General features: G+C 38.2%; 1 protein-coding gene across 1 annotated transcript; it reads left to right on the top strand.

Annotated features, from left to right (window-relative positions):
* The first annotated feature begins 5 nt into the window (after window positions 1–5).
* LOC149287373 (zinc finger matrin-type protein 2-like) lies at window positions 6–13,682 on the top strand. The gene is made up of 6 exons (XM_089493086.1): window positions 6–23; window positions 4,657–4,750; window positions 5,800–5,926; window positions 8,249–8,322; window positions 12,578–12,723; window positions 13,539–13,682. The coding sequence occupies exons 1-6, from the start codon at window positions 6–8 to the stop codon at window positions 13,680–13,682; spliced, it is 603 nt and encodes a 200-aa protein (XP_089349212.1).
* Window positions 13,683–14,086: the final 404 nt, after the last annotated feature.

Raw genomic sequence — 14,086 nt, 5'->3', positions numbered from 1 at the left:
GCAAAATGGCGTCTGGGAGCGGGGTAAGTCTTTGTAATGTGGCTTAATGGAACTTGCAACTCTGCAGTTATTTAGGGGCTGAATAATTTTAAATTTCGAGATTTTATTTTTTCCTGATGCAAAAAACGATTATCTATCTATCTATCTATCTATCTATCTATCTATCTATCTATCTATCACACTTAGTGCAGTGTTAAGGTGGTTGCTTTGTAAACAACGTAAGGCCCAGCATCGGTTGTCAATTAATATTATTTTTCATTAAGCGCTAACGTTCTGCAGTGCTGTACGATTTCCATATGGGATGGCTGTCTGTCAAATACATTATGCAGATACATTTGCATATACAGATTACAACAGGGGTTGAGGACTCTAGCCATATGGCCCTTTCATTCAAAGTTTCTGTCAAGAACGGTGGGCTTCTGAGGGCTGTGAGCTTACAATCTAAAAATAATCAATGTGACACCCCCCCCCCCACAAGGCTGCACAATGACTATTGTTTTATATGGTGCTGTCATATTCCATAGCGCTGTACTATAAAACTTAGAGCTGTTCATACATACAATTCATACATACTTTAGTTCCATACACTAAAGAAACCTATATATAGTTATAGATTTCAATGAAATATACATATATTTATTGGCGACTCGCCTTATGTGGCTACCGTTTGCCCGACTGACTTTATGTCCTGTTCTTAAGATTTCCAAGAATATTTATCGCCGTTAATTAACATATCGTTTCTTTTTGCCGAGTTGTTGATGTTTGTTAGTTTAGGAGGCCGCTGTAAGGGTAGAGGGAACATCAACGTGCAAAAATAAAGTTTAGGTAAGGAGGGTGGGAGCCTCCTACCATACATTAAATGTAAAAAAAAAAAAAATCTTTTTATTTAAAATAGCACCAAACTATAAGGGTGCGGCCTATAATCGAGCCAAAAGGCAATTTTTACTTTTATTAAGCAAACATGATTCCATACGGAAACTGTTTCGCTATATAAGAGCAAAAATCAAAACCATGATGGGCCGGTGCCTTTGCTTTCTCTTACAATGCCATCTGAGGAAAGGGACCTCGATAGTCTCGGTTTATTTTGTTGACTGTACATCAGTGCATCAGTTCTTGGTGCCATTGGCATGAAATCTAAGTGATCCGATCTTGGATGTAATACAGCTGAGATACTCGCTGGGTAACTGTTGCCTCTGTAGTTTCAAAATGTAATAAAGTCTATGACAAGTATATTTGACAGACATAAGCTGTCTTTTGCCTGTGTTTTCAATGAATGCTTACATTGTATAGAAAATTTAGGGTGAGTGAAACCGAAAATAAGGAGTTACGGGTTTGGGTACCAGTTCTTTAGGGGGACAATTGGGTCTGCTATATATCTGGGCTCCTGTAGCCAAGCCCCCTTTTAGTTACTTGCAATTCTGTTAATTTAGCTAAAAGACCATTATATGTACTCTCTTACTGTATTTATATGAAAGTCAGAAAAATGTCAATATAAAGTTTAAACCATCCTGATTTGTGGTCACCCATATCTTAACATTTTAGATTTACTTGGTGGGAGTGTGTGTGTGTGTGTGTGTGTATATATATAATATATATATATATATATATATATATATATATATATATATATATATATATATATATATATATATATATATATATACTCTCTCGCAAGCACACAAAGTTCACTATACATTATGAAGATCCAAATCTCTGTAAGCTTCTGCTGTAGGAGAAGTTTGACTTGCCTCATCCATAGTTTAATTAGTGAGATTTGAGAAGTTGAAGAAAAAATCACTTTAGTGAATAAACCCCTTTTATATTTTGGCAAAATTGTATCCATTTTGCAGGGATTTATCATAGTTACGTTAATCAATGAATTACATAGTTACATAGTTATATAGGCCGAAAAAAGACATGCGTCCATCAAGTTCAGCCTTTCCTATATCTGTTAATTTGTTTGTTGATTCAAAATTAATGTTTTTTCCGTAGGTAGATTGGGAGGTTGTAAATTACTGCCTTTTTCTGTAGTGTCTTTCTCCCACCATATCATTTGGTCGGCGGGGGGGGGGCTTAAGGCAGGCAGGCAGGGGGCTTAAGGCTGGCCGGCGTCAGGGTGCTTAAGTCCGGCGGCAGTCAGGGTGCTTAAGCTTGGCTGGCTGGCCGGCAGGCAGGCAGGGGGCTTAACAGAAATTTAATAATCTACCTTGGTGTGGTAGATCATGAAGCACTCATCGATGCAGAGTCTAGACAGACCCTGCAGGGATACCCTGTCCTCCCGTGAACTTCCAGGTGACGTCACTACTGATCGGGCATTTCTATCTGTAACAGTTTTCCGGCTTCGCGCCGGAAGCTGTTACAAGAAATCGGCAGCCTGGTCTCCCGTGCAGCGGCAGGGATGTGTCCCTGACGCTGCACGAAGGGCTAGACATACCGGTACCTCCATAGGGGTTTCTTAGTGGGCGTTTTTTGGACGTCCCGGTACGTCTATAGGGGATTGAAGGGGTTAAAGGGTTTATGGGCGAGCACACAAAAGCAAAATATTTTGAGTTCTTAAAAATGAAGGAGCTACAGACCGACTGCATTTTATTTCTTGGAGGTTTGCCCCCACCATTCTTCTAAGAGTTTTAATAACTTACATTTTTCCTAGGTACTTTTAAATAGGTTTTCAAAGAAATGTTTTTTTCCTCCTTGCAGTCCCATGAGAAACTTAGAAAATGTTTTTAAGTCTATTAGTGCTCTGTGGAATGCCAGCATTACACCATTATGGACTTATCCGCCACTAAACTTCTGTAATACAGGGAAAGCAAATGCAGAGTTGCTCTGAAAACTTTTAACATGCTGCTAAACGTTAATTGAATGCTCTAAGTACCCTTAGCCAGTCTGTTTTTTTTATTCTTCCCTCTCAAGGTTTAATCACATAAAAATAACACATATAGTTTAATTTCTATGGCAGCAACTGACCAGGGCCTTGTTTTATGTCACATGACAAAGAATATGATCAGGGGGTGTTGCTGCATCAGCAGCAGCAGTGATCTTATACAACACCACTTTTTTACTGCCTGTATTTTTTTAAGAGTTTATTTTTTAATAGAATTTTATTAAATTGTTACATTTTGTAGTTAAAAAAATTCATGTGCACGTTTAAGTTTTTTAACTTGGAATTTTCCTATTTGGGACATATTTAAAGCCGGCCAATTCAATTTGCCATGAAACCATATATTAAAAAAAAAAATAGATATCCCTGAGTTTTTAAAATACTAGCCTTTGTCATATTTAGCAATTGTTTGCAATTAAATTACTGAAACAAACTTTGATAAAGCCTGGTGGTAGAATTGGGAAGCGTTTGGGAAGCGTTAAAATACCCTGCCATGTCTAGTTTTAAAAAATATATGGTTTTATGGGGTTTAATTGAACTGGCCTGCTTCAAAAATGTCCCAAATAGGACATGGGAGCAGAATGACCAGCTGTGAAAAAAAACACATGGGTTTTGTAATCACTGTACACTACTTATTGACCTATAACTTGCAAAAAGCATTGGATATTTCTAAACTCAGGATACATTTTAGAATGCTTTTAGCAGGTATTTTTCATAGGCTTTTCAAGATGAGCAAACAACTTTATTTCTTTCTATTTTTCACAGTGCATTTTATTTATAGTAAATTAGATGATATGATCAAAAGAAAGCCCTTTTTGTCTTGGAAAAAGTAATATATAATTTGAGCGGGTACAGTAAATAAGAAGAAAATTACTGCTAAATACAAATACAGCAGAAATGTTAAAACCGTGGTCCCAAATGGTGCTTTAAGGGTTTGATGTTACTACCTTTTCATGGGCTCATTTTGGCTTCAATCTGACCCCTCAACACGTTCACTGTAGTATTATTCTGCGTGCTACATAGTAATTCTAGGCTGTCAGGTGGCCTAGTGTTGTGGATCGCAGCTTTCTGTGTCTGCTCGTAATACTTTATTTAGTAAATAATCCTTTATAGAGCTGGCTGCTGGAGCCCAATGCAGGTGAAGCCCGGCAAACTTCGGGTCTCCCTCAAGGGCCCAATTTTGGTGGTTAATAAAGCCCTACCTACAGCATGGTGCAAAAACTTTAGGAGCTGTAAAAAAAAACCAACGTAAAAGAATGTTTTTAAAATAGAAAAGTTAATAGTAGGTTTTATCGTTTCACAAAATGCAAAGTGAGTGAACAGAAGAAAAATCTCAATCAAATGAAGATTTGGTGTGACCACCCTTTGCCTTTAAAATGTTTTTATTTTTTTTAGACTATTAACATGTCTATTTTTGAAAGATTTCTTCCTTTACAGCATCTTTTTCCGCTTCCCTAAAACTTATAGAAACTTGTATATGTAGGGCTTATTGACAACTACTACGTTTCCAGGGCTTAATAAACCCTAGACACCAGGTCACCATCATGACTAGGATTTAATTTTTGGCACCTACACCTCAACCTGCTCTATATGCCTGCACTGGGCTTCATACGGCGTCACACCCGCGTACTATTGCACAGTACCGTACAAAATAACCATACTCTATCATTAACCATTACTTAGTGGCGTGATATCTGTTTTGGGATAGTTAGTTAAATGTTTTTAAACTCATTTTGCTGTTTATTTTTCTTAACTTGTCATTATTTTTGCTTTTATAGGCAAAGAATACAGACTTCCGAAAGAAGTGGGACAAAGACGAATATGAGAAACTTGCCCAAAAGCGAATCACAGAAGAACGAGAAAAGAAAGATGGTTTGTAGCAATTTATTAGATTCTGAAACTCTGAGCCAATGGTTTTCCCTGACAAGATACTAATTTCCACATGCAGCCATTTTGTGATTGAGGCCAAATATTATTTACTACAATACTTTCTCGCATTTTGCAACCCCTTCTATACAGTATGTGTATGTATATATATGTGTGTGTGTGTATATATATATAGATATATATGTGTGTAGATATAGATATGTATTGTATTTAAGTCGTATCACTGGTTACTAAAACATTTCTGAATGTAGTAGTAAAAAAAAAAATAAAAATACTTTTCTTGCTATTTTTTGTTGGCATTAAACAGAAAATGTCCACTGATATCTAGTGAAAGTGACAATTTATGACCACATATTTAAATGTGACACTACATTATTTTTTATATATATATATATATATATATATATATATATATATATATATATATATATATATAACATCCAAAAATAGTTACCGGCACTCCAGGGACTTCTTTAAATAATCACTCCAGAAACTGCAGTTTCCTAATCAACGTTTCAGTCTGTTTATTAGACTTTATATAGAAACTTATATAAATTTGATGTCCTGATGAAAGTCTAATAAACAGACTGAAACGTTGATTAGGAAACTGCAGTTTCTGGAGTGATTATTTAAAGAAGTCCCTGGAGTGCCGGTAACTATTTTTGGATGTTATATGATTTGCTGTTGCAGCTACTTGGCACCGGGCTAAAAAAGTGGTGATTGGTGTGCAATTGTTGATTTTGGACTTTGTGTATATATATGTGTGTGTATATGTAATATATATATATATATATATATATATATATATATATATAATTTAATTATGATACTCCGTAGGCCCATTGTTATTGTTTCTTGACATCTGTACAATAATCATGGAAAGAGTGATTTGAATAAAAGAGGTTAAGGGATGTAGTTTCCGTTTTACTAATTTAAGTAAAAACTGCCTCAGTCTCTAGAATATATGTTAAGAAAGCTGCAAGCTAAAAAGCTTTATAGAAAAATAACCAATATGCCATTTTCTTTTTGTTTAGGCAAACCTTTACAGCCCCCTGTTAAGCGAGAGCTTCTCAGACACAGAGACTACAAGGTGGATTTGGAATCCAAGCTGGGAAAAACTATCGTCATCACCAAGACCACCCCGCAGTCGGAGATGGGAGGGTGAGAGCTTTGAACATCTCGGACGTGAATGCTGTCTGTTAGGTTGCGTGTTTACTGTTGACATGATGCACAGTTGGGGCTATGCGTAAAAATAAATAAAAAAATTAAGTGGAGCCACCATAGCGGCGAATGTGATGGTCCAGTGAACTGGAATATATTCTGTTATTATTAACACTTTTTTTTTTAAAAACTTGCCCAACAATCACTTTGTTATGCATAACCCCGTCTGTGCCTTATGTTAAGATGACACTAAAAGAGAATTTGTCATTCTTACGTGATTGTTTCAGATATTGAGCACTCAAATAAGTTTGTAAATGAGTTTTGCTGGCGTTGTGTGGATAATCCACAGGTACAATTCCATGTCTCACATTGTAAAGTGCAAATACCCTGAGTGGATCTCGTCACAAACTCACTGCTTATCGGCACAAGGTATTTTTATACCTTTATGAAGTGGAAGTCAGCTGAAGACTTGATTGCTTTTATATAGAAATCAAATATCGTGCTCTGTAAAAAGTCCCCGGCTTCCTTTTCAAGGTTCGCTGCATCCCTCAGATGCACTTTAATTCGTGTTCCGGTTTCGTGTAAATGCATCAAGGGATTTTATCAGTACTTTAATATGATCTCGTGTTTGGGGCAGTAAGCTGCCCTTTTACCATTTCAGAAGGCCTTGAAAACATTTCTATTTCTTGTGTAATTCTTGATAAGGTAAATGTTTTCTTCAATGTGCTTGGGTGGTTCACACAGCAACTATGAAAGGGGCTGTTTAACCTAATTTGTTAATAAATGAAGCATTAGAAGGAACATTGCTTATACAGTTGAATGCATTACATATTTTACATTTATTGGTGTTATTACAGTAGAAGGACAGTATACTCTAACAATAATATTAGCACTGCCAGTAACACACAAAGACATTCTGGTACAGAAGGAGAACAGGGCCCAGATTTTGTGAGCATATAACTGGTCAGTAAGAGGGACTACTTGGGTGAAGATGATTTAATTGTAGCAAGTTGATCTCTCCATGCTTGTGGACACTATTCTCACTGTCCCCCACAAACTTCCTACCACAGAGGAACGTGTCACTAAACCGGCTTCTGCAGTCCAACCTACCTACCCAGAGAGTTGCCGTATCCCACCACTTTGCTTTCTCGAGACGAGAGAGTTATTGTCGAAGCATGTGTGAGAGAACACCGAGACCTCTCTCTGCGCCCATATGCCCAATCTGCACAAGAATTCCATGCCCTGGGATTTCTGGCTTCTTGGATGCCCCTTCCTGATGACGTAGGTAAAACTCCTCGTAAGCATTTCCCTTTACCAGCTCCGTGCCCTACGCAGGCAACTAGTTGGGCTATACTGTAGCACCAGATAAGATCTGACCAGTAGATGGTCCCCAGCACTCCCACCCCCCCCCCCCCCCCCAGATATAACATATATTCCAGAAATACCAAGAAGCAGCTCAAGTCTTTAGACAGCATTTACATCTTGGCTCCTTAATCCTTTGCCTTGGATAAAATAAATTTTGCGCTGTTTCACTAAATCATTTTCTCTGCGAGGCCCATTAATCTGAAGCTGAACGCACTGCGGGAAGTATTGTCTGCAAAGGTCATTGTTTTAAGCGTAAGGCTAATATTCTGTAGGCATGCCACTGGTTTGCCTGCATGTGTAGCAAGTGCTGCAAATTAAAATCTCAAAACGGCATCTCCTTATTCAGTAACGGCCTCTAGATTGTACTTTTTTCCCTACGGTTTTAATGAACCCTAAAAGGAAGATAATACATGATTGTCTAGAAATACCATACTGTACTAAACATCGAGATTAGACGTTAAATAAATGAATACAGGGCTTAATTTGTCAGAATAACCAAGCATCCGTGTGCTACCACCTTCAGGTTTCCTAATGCTTGGACTATTTATTTTTCTCTTGCTATAAAGGAAGACCTTGTACACTTTTAGTGAAGGTTGGTGACGCAGAACTAATAAAACTGTATCGATCGATTTTAGAAAGTAAGCTTGGTCAAATATCAAGCAAAGGGCAAGTACCAGGAATGGTTTAGGAGAAACAGCCTATTGGCCAGTTTTTAGGGCCTTATCAAAGGTACAAAGCGAAGAAATAAGTCGTGTTCTATGGTCGGTTGATGGGAATTAAGCATTAATATCAGATAGACAGACATATTTATCAAACAGGACTATTTTTGTATACACTGAATAGCTTAGTGGGTTTCATGGAACAGACGTGCATCAATAAACGCATCAAACTTACCCATGGAATACAAAATCTATATATTTCTAATCTGCTAAAATCCTTTTTTTTTTTTCCATACAGATATTATTGTAATGTGTGCGACTGCGTTGTGAAAGATTCAATCAACTTCCTGGACCATATCAATGGCAAAAAACGTAAGTTTTGTTTTTTTCACGATTATCCTAGAAGAATATACTCCAGTACTGTTTTTGAAGGGAGAATTATAAGATAGAGGTGCTTTTGTCTTAAATATGTCCCCTTGAATGATTATGCCTTTTTTTCACCTATTTTTAATATGCTTTGAGCTAATGACCCATTGGCTCGAATATACAACTCCGTACATACCGTATTGGCTCGGATATAGGCCGTCCCCGTATATAGGCCGCACCCTAAAAGTTTGGTGCTTTTTTTTAAAGAAAAAGTTTTTTTCTTTAAAAAAGCACCAAAAAAACATGCTGCCACTCTGTCCCCCCCCCCGAGATATGCTGCCACTCTGTCTCCCCCCCCCCCGAGATATGCTGCCACTGTCCCCCCCCCCCCCCCCGAGTTATGCTGCCACTGTCCTTCCCCCCCCCCCCCCCCCGAGATATGCTGCAACTCTGCCCCCCTCCTGACTTACCAGAGCAGACTCCCGGGTGTCTTGCGGGGCTGGCGGGGGACATCTACACAATACGCGTATACAACTTCCGGTGCCGCCACTCAGGGGGTGTGCCGGCACCGGAAGTTGTATATGCGTATTGCGTAGATGTCCCCCGCCAGCCCCGCAAGACACCCGGGAGTCTGCTCTGGTAAGTCTTGTGGGCAGAGGTAAAACGCATCGTGCGGACGGTCACCGGCTGCGGCTATGCGGGTAAACAACGTCCGCAGCTGGTGACCGTCCGCACGATACGCTTAGACAACCTCCCGTGCCGGCACCCCCCCACCCCCCCCCGTGGAAAGTGCTGGCAGGGGAGGCTGTCTGAGCGTATCGGAGAGTAGGATACGGGTCCCCTGCACCGCTGCGGGCGATCTGTATCCTAACCCCGCTGCCTGCCCGGGCGCTAGACCCCGAATATAGGCCGCACCCCCGCTTTAAAGACTTAAAGTGGGGGGAAAAAGTGCGGCCTATATTCGAGCCAATACGGTATATATTTTTTTAATTTTCCTAACATATTGCCTGTCTGGTGTTTCACGAAAACAAATGCTCCACTCCATATTTAAACAAAATGAATATTGCTCTCTATTTTTTCTGAGACTACAGTGCATTTTGTTGCATACAAAGCTTTGCATTAAGTCTACTTCTTGTACACGGGCTGTAAAGCTCCCGTTGAAGTCGGTTGGAGGTCGAGCCGCCAATGATACGTTTGCTACCAAAACTGATTGAAGTCACACTTTCTAACTCTGATATCTTGCGTAAAGAACAGATGATTCCAATATGCATTAAAAATATATATATATATATATATATATATATATATATATATATATACTGTCCCTTTAAAGAGACAGGGAGAATGGGTTACACAGTCGCTTTGTACACCCCTTGTGTGAAGCTAATGGAAAAAGATTGATGGCTCTGACAAATAATAACATCAATGATCAGTGACCTATTCCTTGAAGATAGTAAAGGTGGAGTGAAAGCAGAGCTCTCGGTATGTTGCTAAAATATGGTGCTATTCTCTCTGGTGCCCTTAACATACATTATTCATGAGACAAGCTATCTGGTTAGTCCCGTAAGCCCCAAATTTGCAGGTTGCCAAGCAACTCCATGTACAAGTGTGCCACGTTAATCTATACCGCCACCACTTGTAGAACATATATGTGCACCTTATGAATAAGACTAAGCACTTAATGTGTTCGTCTGGTAACCAGACACAAGCATGAATATACATGGGAGTTGTGTTAACCAACATCACGGGTAGTATTGGCTTTTTGAAAGAATAAAAAAAAAATGGAGCAAAAAAATAAATAAAAATAAAAGCAGCAGCCGTATGTCTTTATGAAATACAATTTTCCATACGGTATGAAAATCAAAGCACGTCTAACAATTGTATTGTTTCCTCTCATGGAATCCCATTATAACATATATTATTTGAGTCGTCACCATAATAATTTGTATGCGTACTCTGGTGTTTGCTATTCACTGACAGTAATTTCGGCACCAGAACTCTATTACATTGAAACTGTCATCAGCACTTTTATAGTCGCATCAATGTTTAAGAGACTTCTTCAATGGAGCCCATCGTGAATTAGATCGATGGCTCTCCACACTTTTGAGTGTCAGAAAAGTTTGTAAGGCATGGTGTGAAGGTTTGAAACCTTTGTACCATTTGATGATGAATGTAATTAGTGTTATTCTAAAAAAAAATAAAAAAAAATAAAGGGAGAATCCCAAATTAACAATAACGTCACCAAACCTAAGAAACAAACGTGTATAAAATTAGCCGGCTGATATTAATATTCAGAATATTGAATCCCTGTGGTCTGGATTCCGCTAATTAAGATATGCAATTGTTCACTGGTGACATTCTTACTCGAAAATGGACATTTTGACATTTCACTTTGAAGGCAATGCGTTATAACAAATGCGCTGCTCTTTATCACTCGAAGCAGGCATTGGGTGCTCTCTGTAATCAATTTAGTGTTATTTCAGGATGGTCTTTCTCTGTAGTGGCCTCTAGTCGATGTGTCAGACTTTTCAATTATTTTAACCGCTTTTCCACACTATTTTGCTCTTCTTGAAGTTGCAAGAATTGAAGAACTGGTTCATCCTAGACGCAATATCAACAAACACGCACTATATAAAAAAAATACTGTAATTTGGGTTTTATATATATATACAATTGTTTATTCATCGCATCAATGTATAGTTGAGATGAAGATTTGACATATGTCATATGCCAGGCGGAAATAAACTATGGAGACCGTGCAGGCGCCTTGATAATGTTAGAGTGCTGTTTGGGAGGATCGGTGATCTTTCCCTTTAACCGTCTCGCTGTAGTGAACCTCATCGTCCAAGAGGTAGATTGGCTCCCTGTTATGCAGCAGAGGGACTACTGCCTCCCTAGGCCAACAAATGCTGCCGACTATACATTGCTCTGGCTTGGTTTGGCCCTTCTTATTTCAGCAGCTCAATTTCATAATCCATATTTATGACCCCCCTGGCACACAGACATACTGGGGGGCAGTCCCTGTGAAATGGAATTGTAGGCACCTACATCAGTTATCCATCGCAGAGAGTTCTCCATAATATGTATACAAGTCACTTTTGCCAAGTGGTGTACCATGTTAACCCATGTAATGCTGTATGATAATTTATTGTGGTGGAATTTGCATAAAGCTAGTAGAGTTTGCCAGCAACGCTGCGTTAAGCTTTCCCCGTGGCTTACATGGGTGAGTTCATTCTGGCATGTAAATAAAATAGCGCTGATTACATTTCGTCTCGCTGCATAAAGACAAGATGCGTCTAATTGACTTCTAATTAGTATATCTAAAGATGCCACTTGGACCATTTCTCAATCCTTCCACCACTTGTGGCTTATCGGGGGGGGGGGGGGGTTAGTCATTTTAATAGGAAACAGAATATTGTCGTGAGTTGACTTGAAGGGGGAACTAGCTTTAGCAATCTAATTCGTTTATTTAAATAGATGTTGCTTATCGGCACAAAATACAGTCATAGAAGCTGAGATCTGTGGCAAAGCTATTTAATGGCAATCATTTTCGTTTCCTAAAATTCTTCTGCTCTCCTCTCCCCATCCTTAACAACGGCTACCAGAAGCAATCCAATTGCACCCGGGAGGAAGATGAACTTAAAGTTAATCTGTCACGTTTTCCATCTCTTATGTTTTAATGTTCACTGAATGAACCCATGTCATGGTGTTTACAGGTTAAAATAAATTAATCCATGAACGTGTGTGTGTGTATATATATATATATATATATATATATATATATATGTGTGTGTATATATTATAATATAGGGGTAGTAGAAGCATTATTAAACACTCATCTACAGACACCAGACAAGCCAGAAGGCTTGTTGTTCCCTCAGAAATCTCATGGTGCTGCCACAACCACAAGGCATTCTGGGTAGGCACACATAAGGTCAAATATATATATATATATATATATATATATATATATATATATATATATATATAAAAAATTATTTTATTATACATTCTTAAATATTTTTTACTTGAAAAAATGTTTAATAAAATATATATGACATCAGATATTGTATTACATAAAATACAACGGTTAAGTAGAGTCAATCTTGTTCTCTGTTTGTTTAATTCTACATGCTAGAGATGAACAGAAAAGCTTTCAGCTTAACAGTAATATACTGTGATGCTTTAAGGACAGCCTCAGGACTTAAAGATGGTTAAAGACGTTACCTATATTGATATTGCAATAATTCTTGCGTTTCAGATCAAAGGAACTTGGGAATGTCCATGAGGGTGGAACGTTCGACATTGGATCAGGTTAAAAAGCGATTTGAAGTAAATAAGAAGAAGATGGAAGAAAAACAAAAAGATTACGATTTTGAAGAGAGAATGAAGGAGCTTCGGGAAGAGGTATTGACGTTTTGCGAGATCAATCAAATGGATAGAGATGCGCCTTGTAGAGCTGGCGTAGGATTTAACCGTGTATTGCATGGCTGGTGGTCTTATTAGACCATCAATTTCATGTTGCTGCTGTTTTTTCTTGACACCTTATTAAGAATACTTATTGGTAAAACGTTCACTTGTACTTTACTTCACATTAGAAGTAACAAATGGTAGGAAGCAGTCCTTTTATTAAACTATTGCTTATGTTCTCTGGGGTTGATTAGTGAGCCTGTTATGTAGATTCAAAGTATGAAATGTTTTTGTTTAAAAAGGAAGTTGTGTATTTAAAAAAAAAATAATAAAGTATTTAAATGGAGCATTTAGGAGATAAATATTTTCTGTGCAACTACTTCTGAGATAATGGACAGTCTGTGGTTTCTGCTGCCAGCGATAAAATGAAAAGCCAATTGCCCTTTCAGCTTCCATAATGGGTTATCCAATATGGTTCTGTCTGTCGGGGGGTTACATGTGCCTATTTAGTACAAGTACCCCAGCAGTCCATAAACTATAGCTGGAAGAATAACTAGAACATGTCGGTGAGTGTAGAATAGCATAGCTTTTTATTTTATTTTTATTTTTTTTTTTGAAGAAAGAAAAAACCCAAAAAACATAACACTCACTCTCTGAGAACTCCTAGCCTTTTTGTAACTAAGTGTTCTTTATGTTCACCGATCAGCATTACAATCTTTGTCAACACCTTTTGTGTTTCACCTTTTTAAACCGATAAACATTGTAGTATCAGTGAGTTACCTCTGAATGCTTTTTGTGTTGATTATTTTTAGGAAGAAAAAGCACGTGCATATAAAAAAGAGAAGCAACGAGAAAAGAAACGGAAAGCAGAAGAAGATCTGGGGTTCGAGGAAGATGATGAAATGGCTGCTGTTATGGGTTTCTCAGGCTTTGGCTCCTCCAAAAAGGGTCACTGATGTAACTTTAACACAGCATTCTTATTTTTCTAGAGAAATGTGTCTTTTTATATTGAAGCAGAGCTCCTTTTTTTAATTGTGCAGTATTCTTCATGCAGCAGAGTGTTCTAGGCATCTGCACAGAGCTCCATCAAACACTCTTAATGACCGGTACTGTGATAAAAAATAAGTTTTTTGTTTTTTTTTTAGACAACCACATACAGTGATGAGATAATCAACAAAACCGTGGCTCTTGGTTGACAAAATAAATCCTGCAAAGTTGTAAATTAGAAGCCCTCGGGATTCGGGAAGCAATCCAAATTATATAACTTCAACCTCTAGGGAGGGCTGTTCTGTGACCCATTAAAGCTTTGTTTCATATAAAAAGACGGTTTCGTTGGTTATGTGAGTGCCGACAGAATTCT

Source organism: Sceloporus occidentalis, unplaced genomic scaffold (genome assembly GCF_023333645.1).
Source record: "Sceloporus occidentalis isolate IW3139 unplaced genomic scaffold, rSceOcc1.0.p SCAF_62, whole genome shotgun sequence".
In the NCBI taxonomy this organism is placed as follows: domain Eukaryota; kingdom Metazoa; phylum Chordata; class Lepidosauria; order Squamata; family Phrynosomatidae; genus Sceloporus; species Sceloporus occidentalis.
This window is presented reverse-complemented; position numbering and strand designations above follow the sequence as displayed.

What these genes read in the sequence shown, in the direction of transcription:
- LOC149287373 (XM_089493086.1), top strand. An exon ending in CCGCAGTCGGAGATGGGAGG is followed by an intron (nt 5,927 to 8,248) that starts GTGAGAGCTTTG and finishes TTTTCCATACAG; the next exon opens with ATATTATTGTAATGTGTGCG. An exon ending in CCATATCAATGGCAAAAAAC is followed by an intron (nt 8,323 to 12,577) that starts GTAAGTTTTGTT and finishes CTTGCGTTTCAG; the next exon opens with ATCAAAGGAACTTGGGAATG.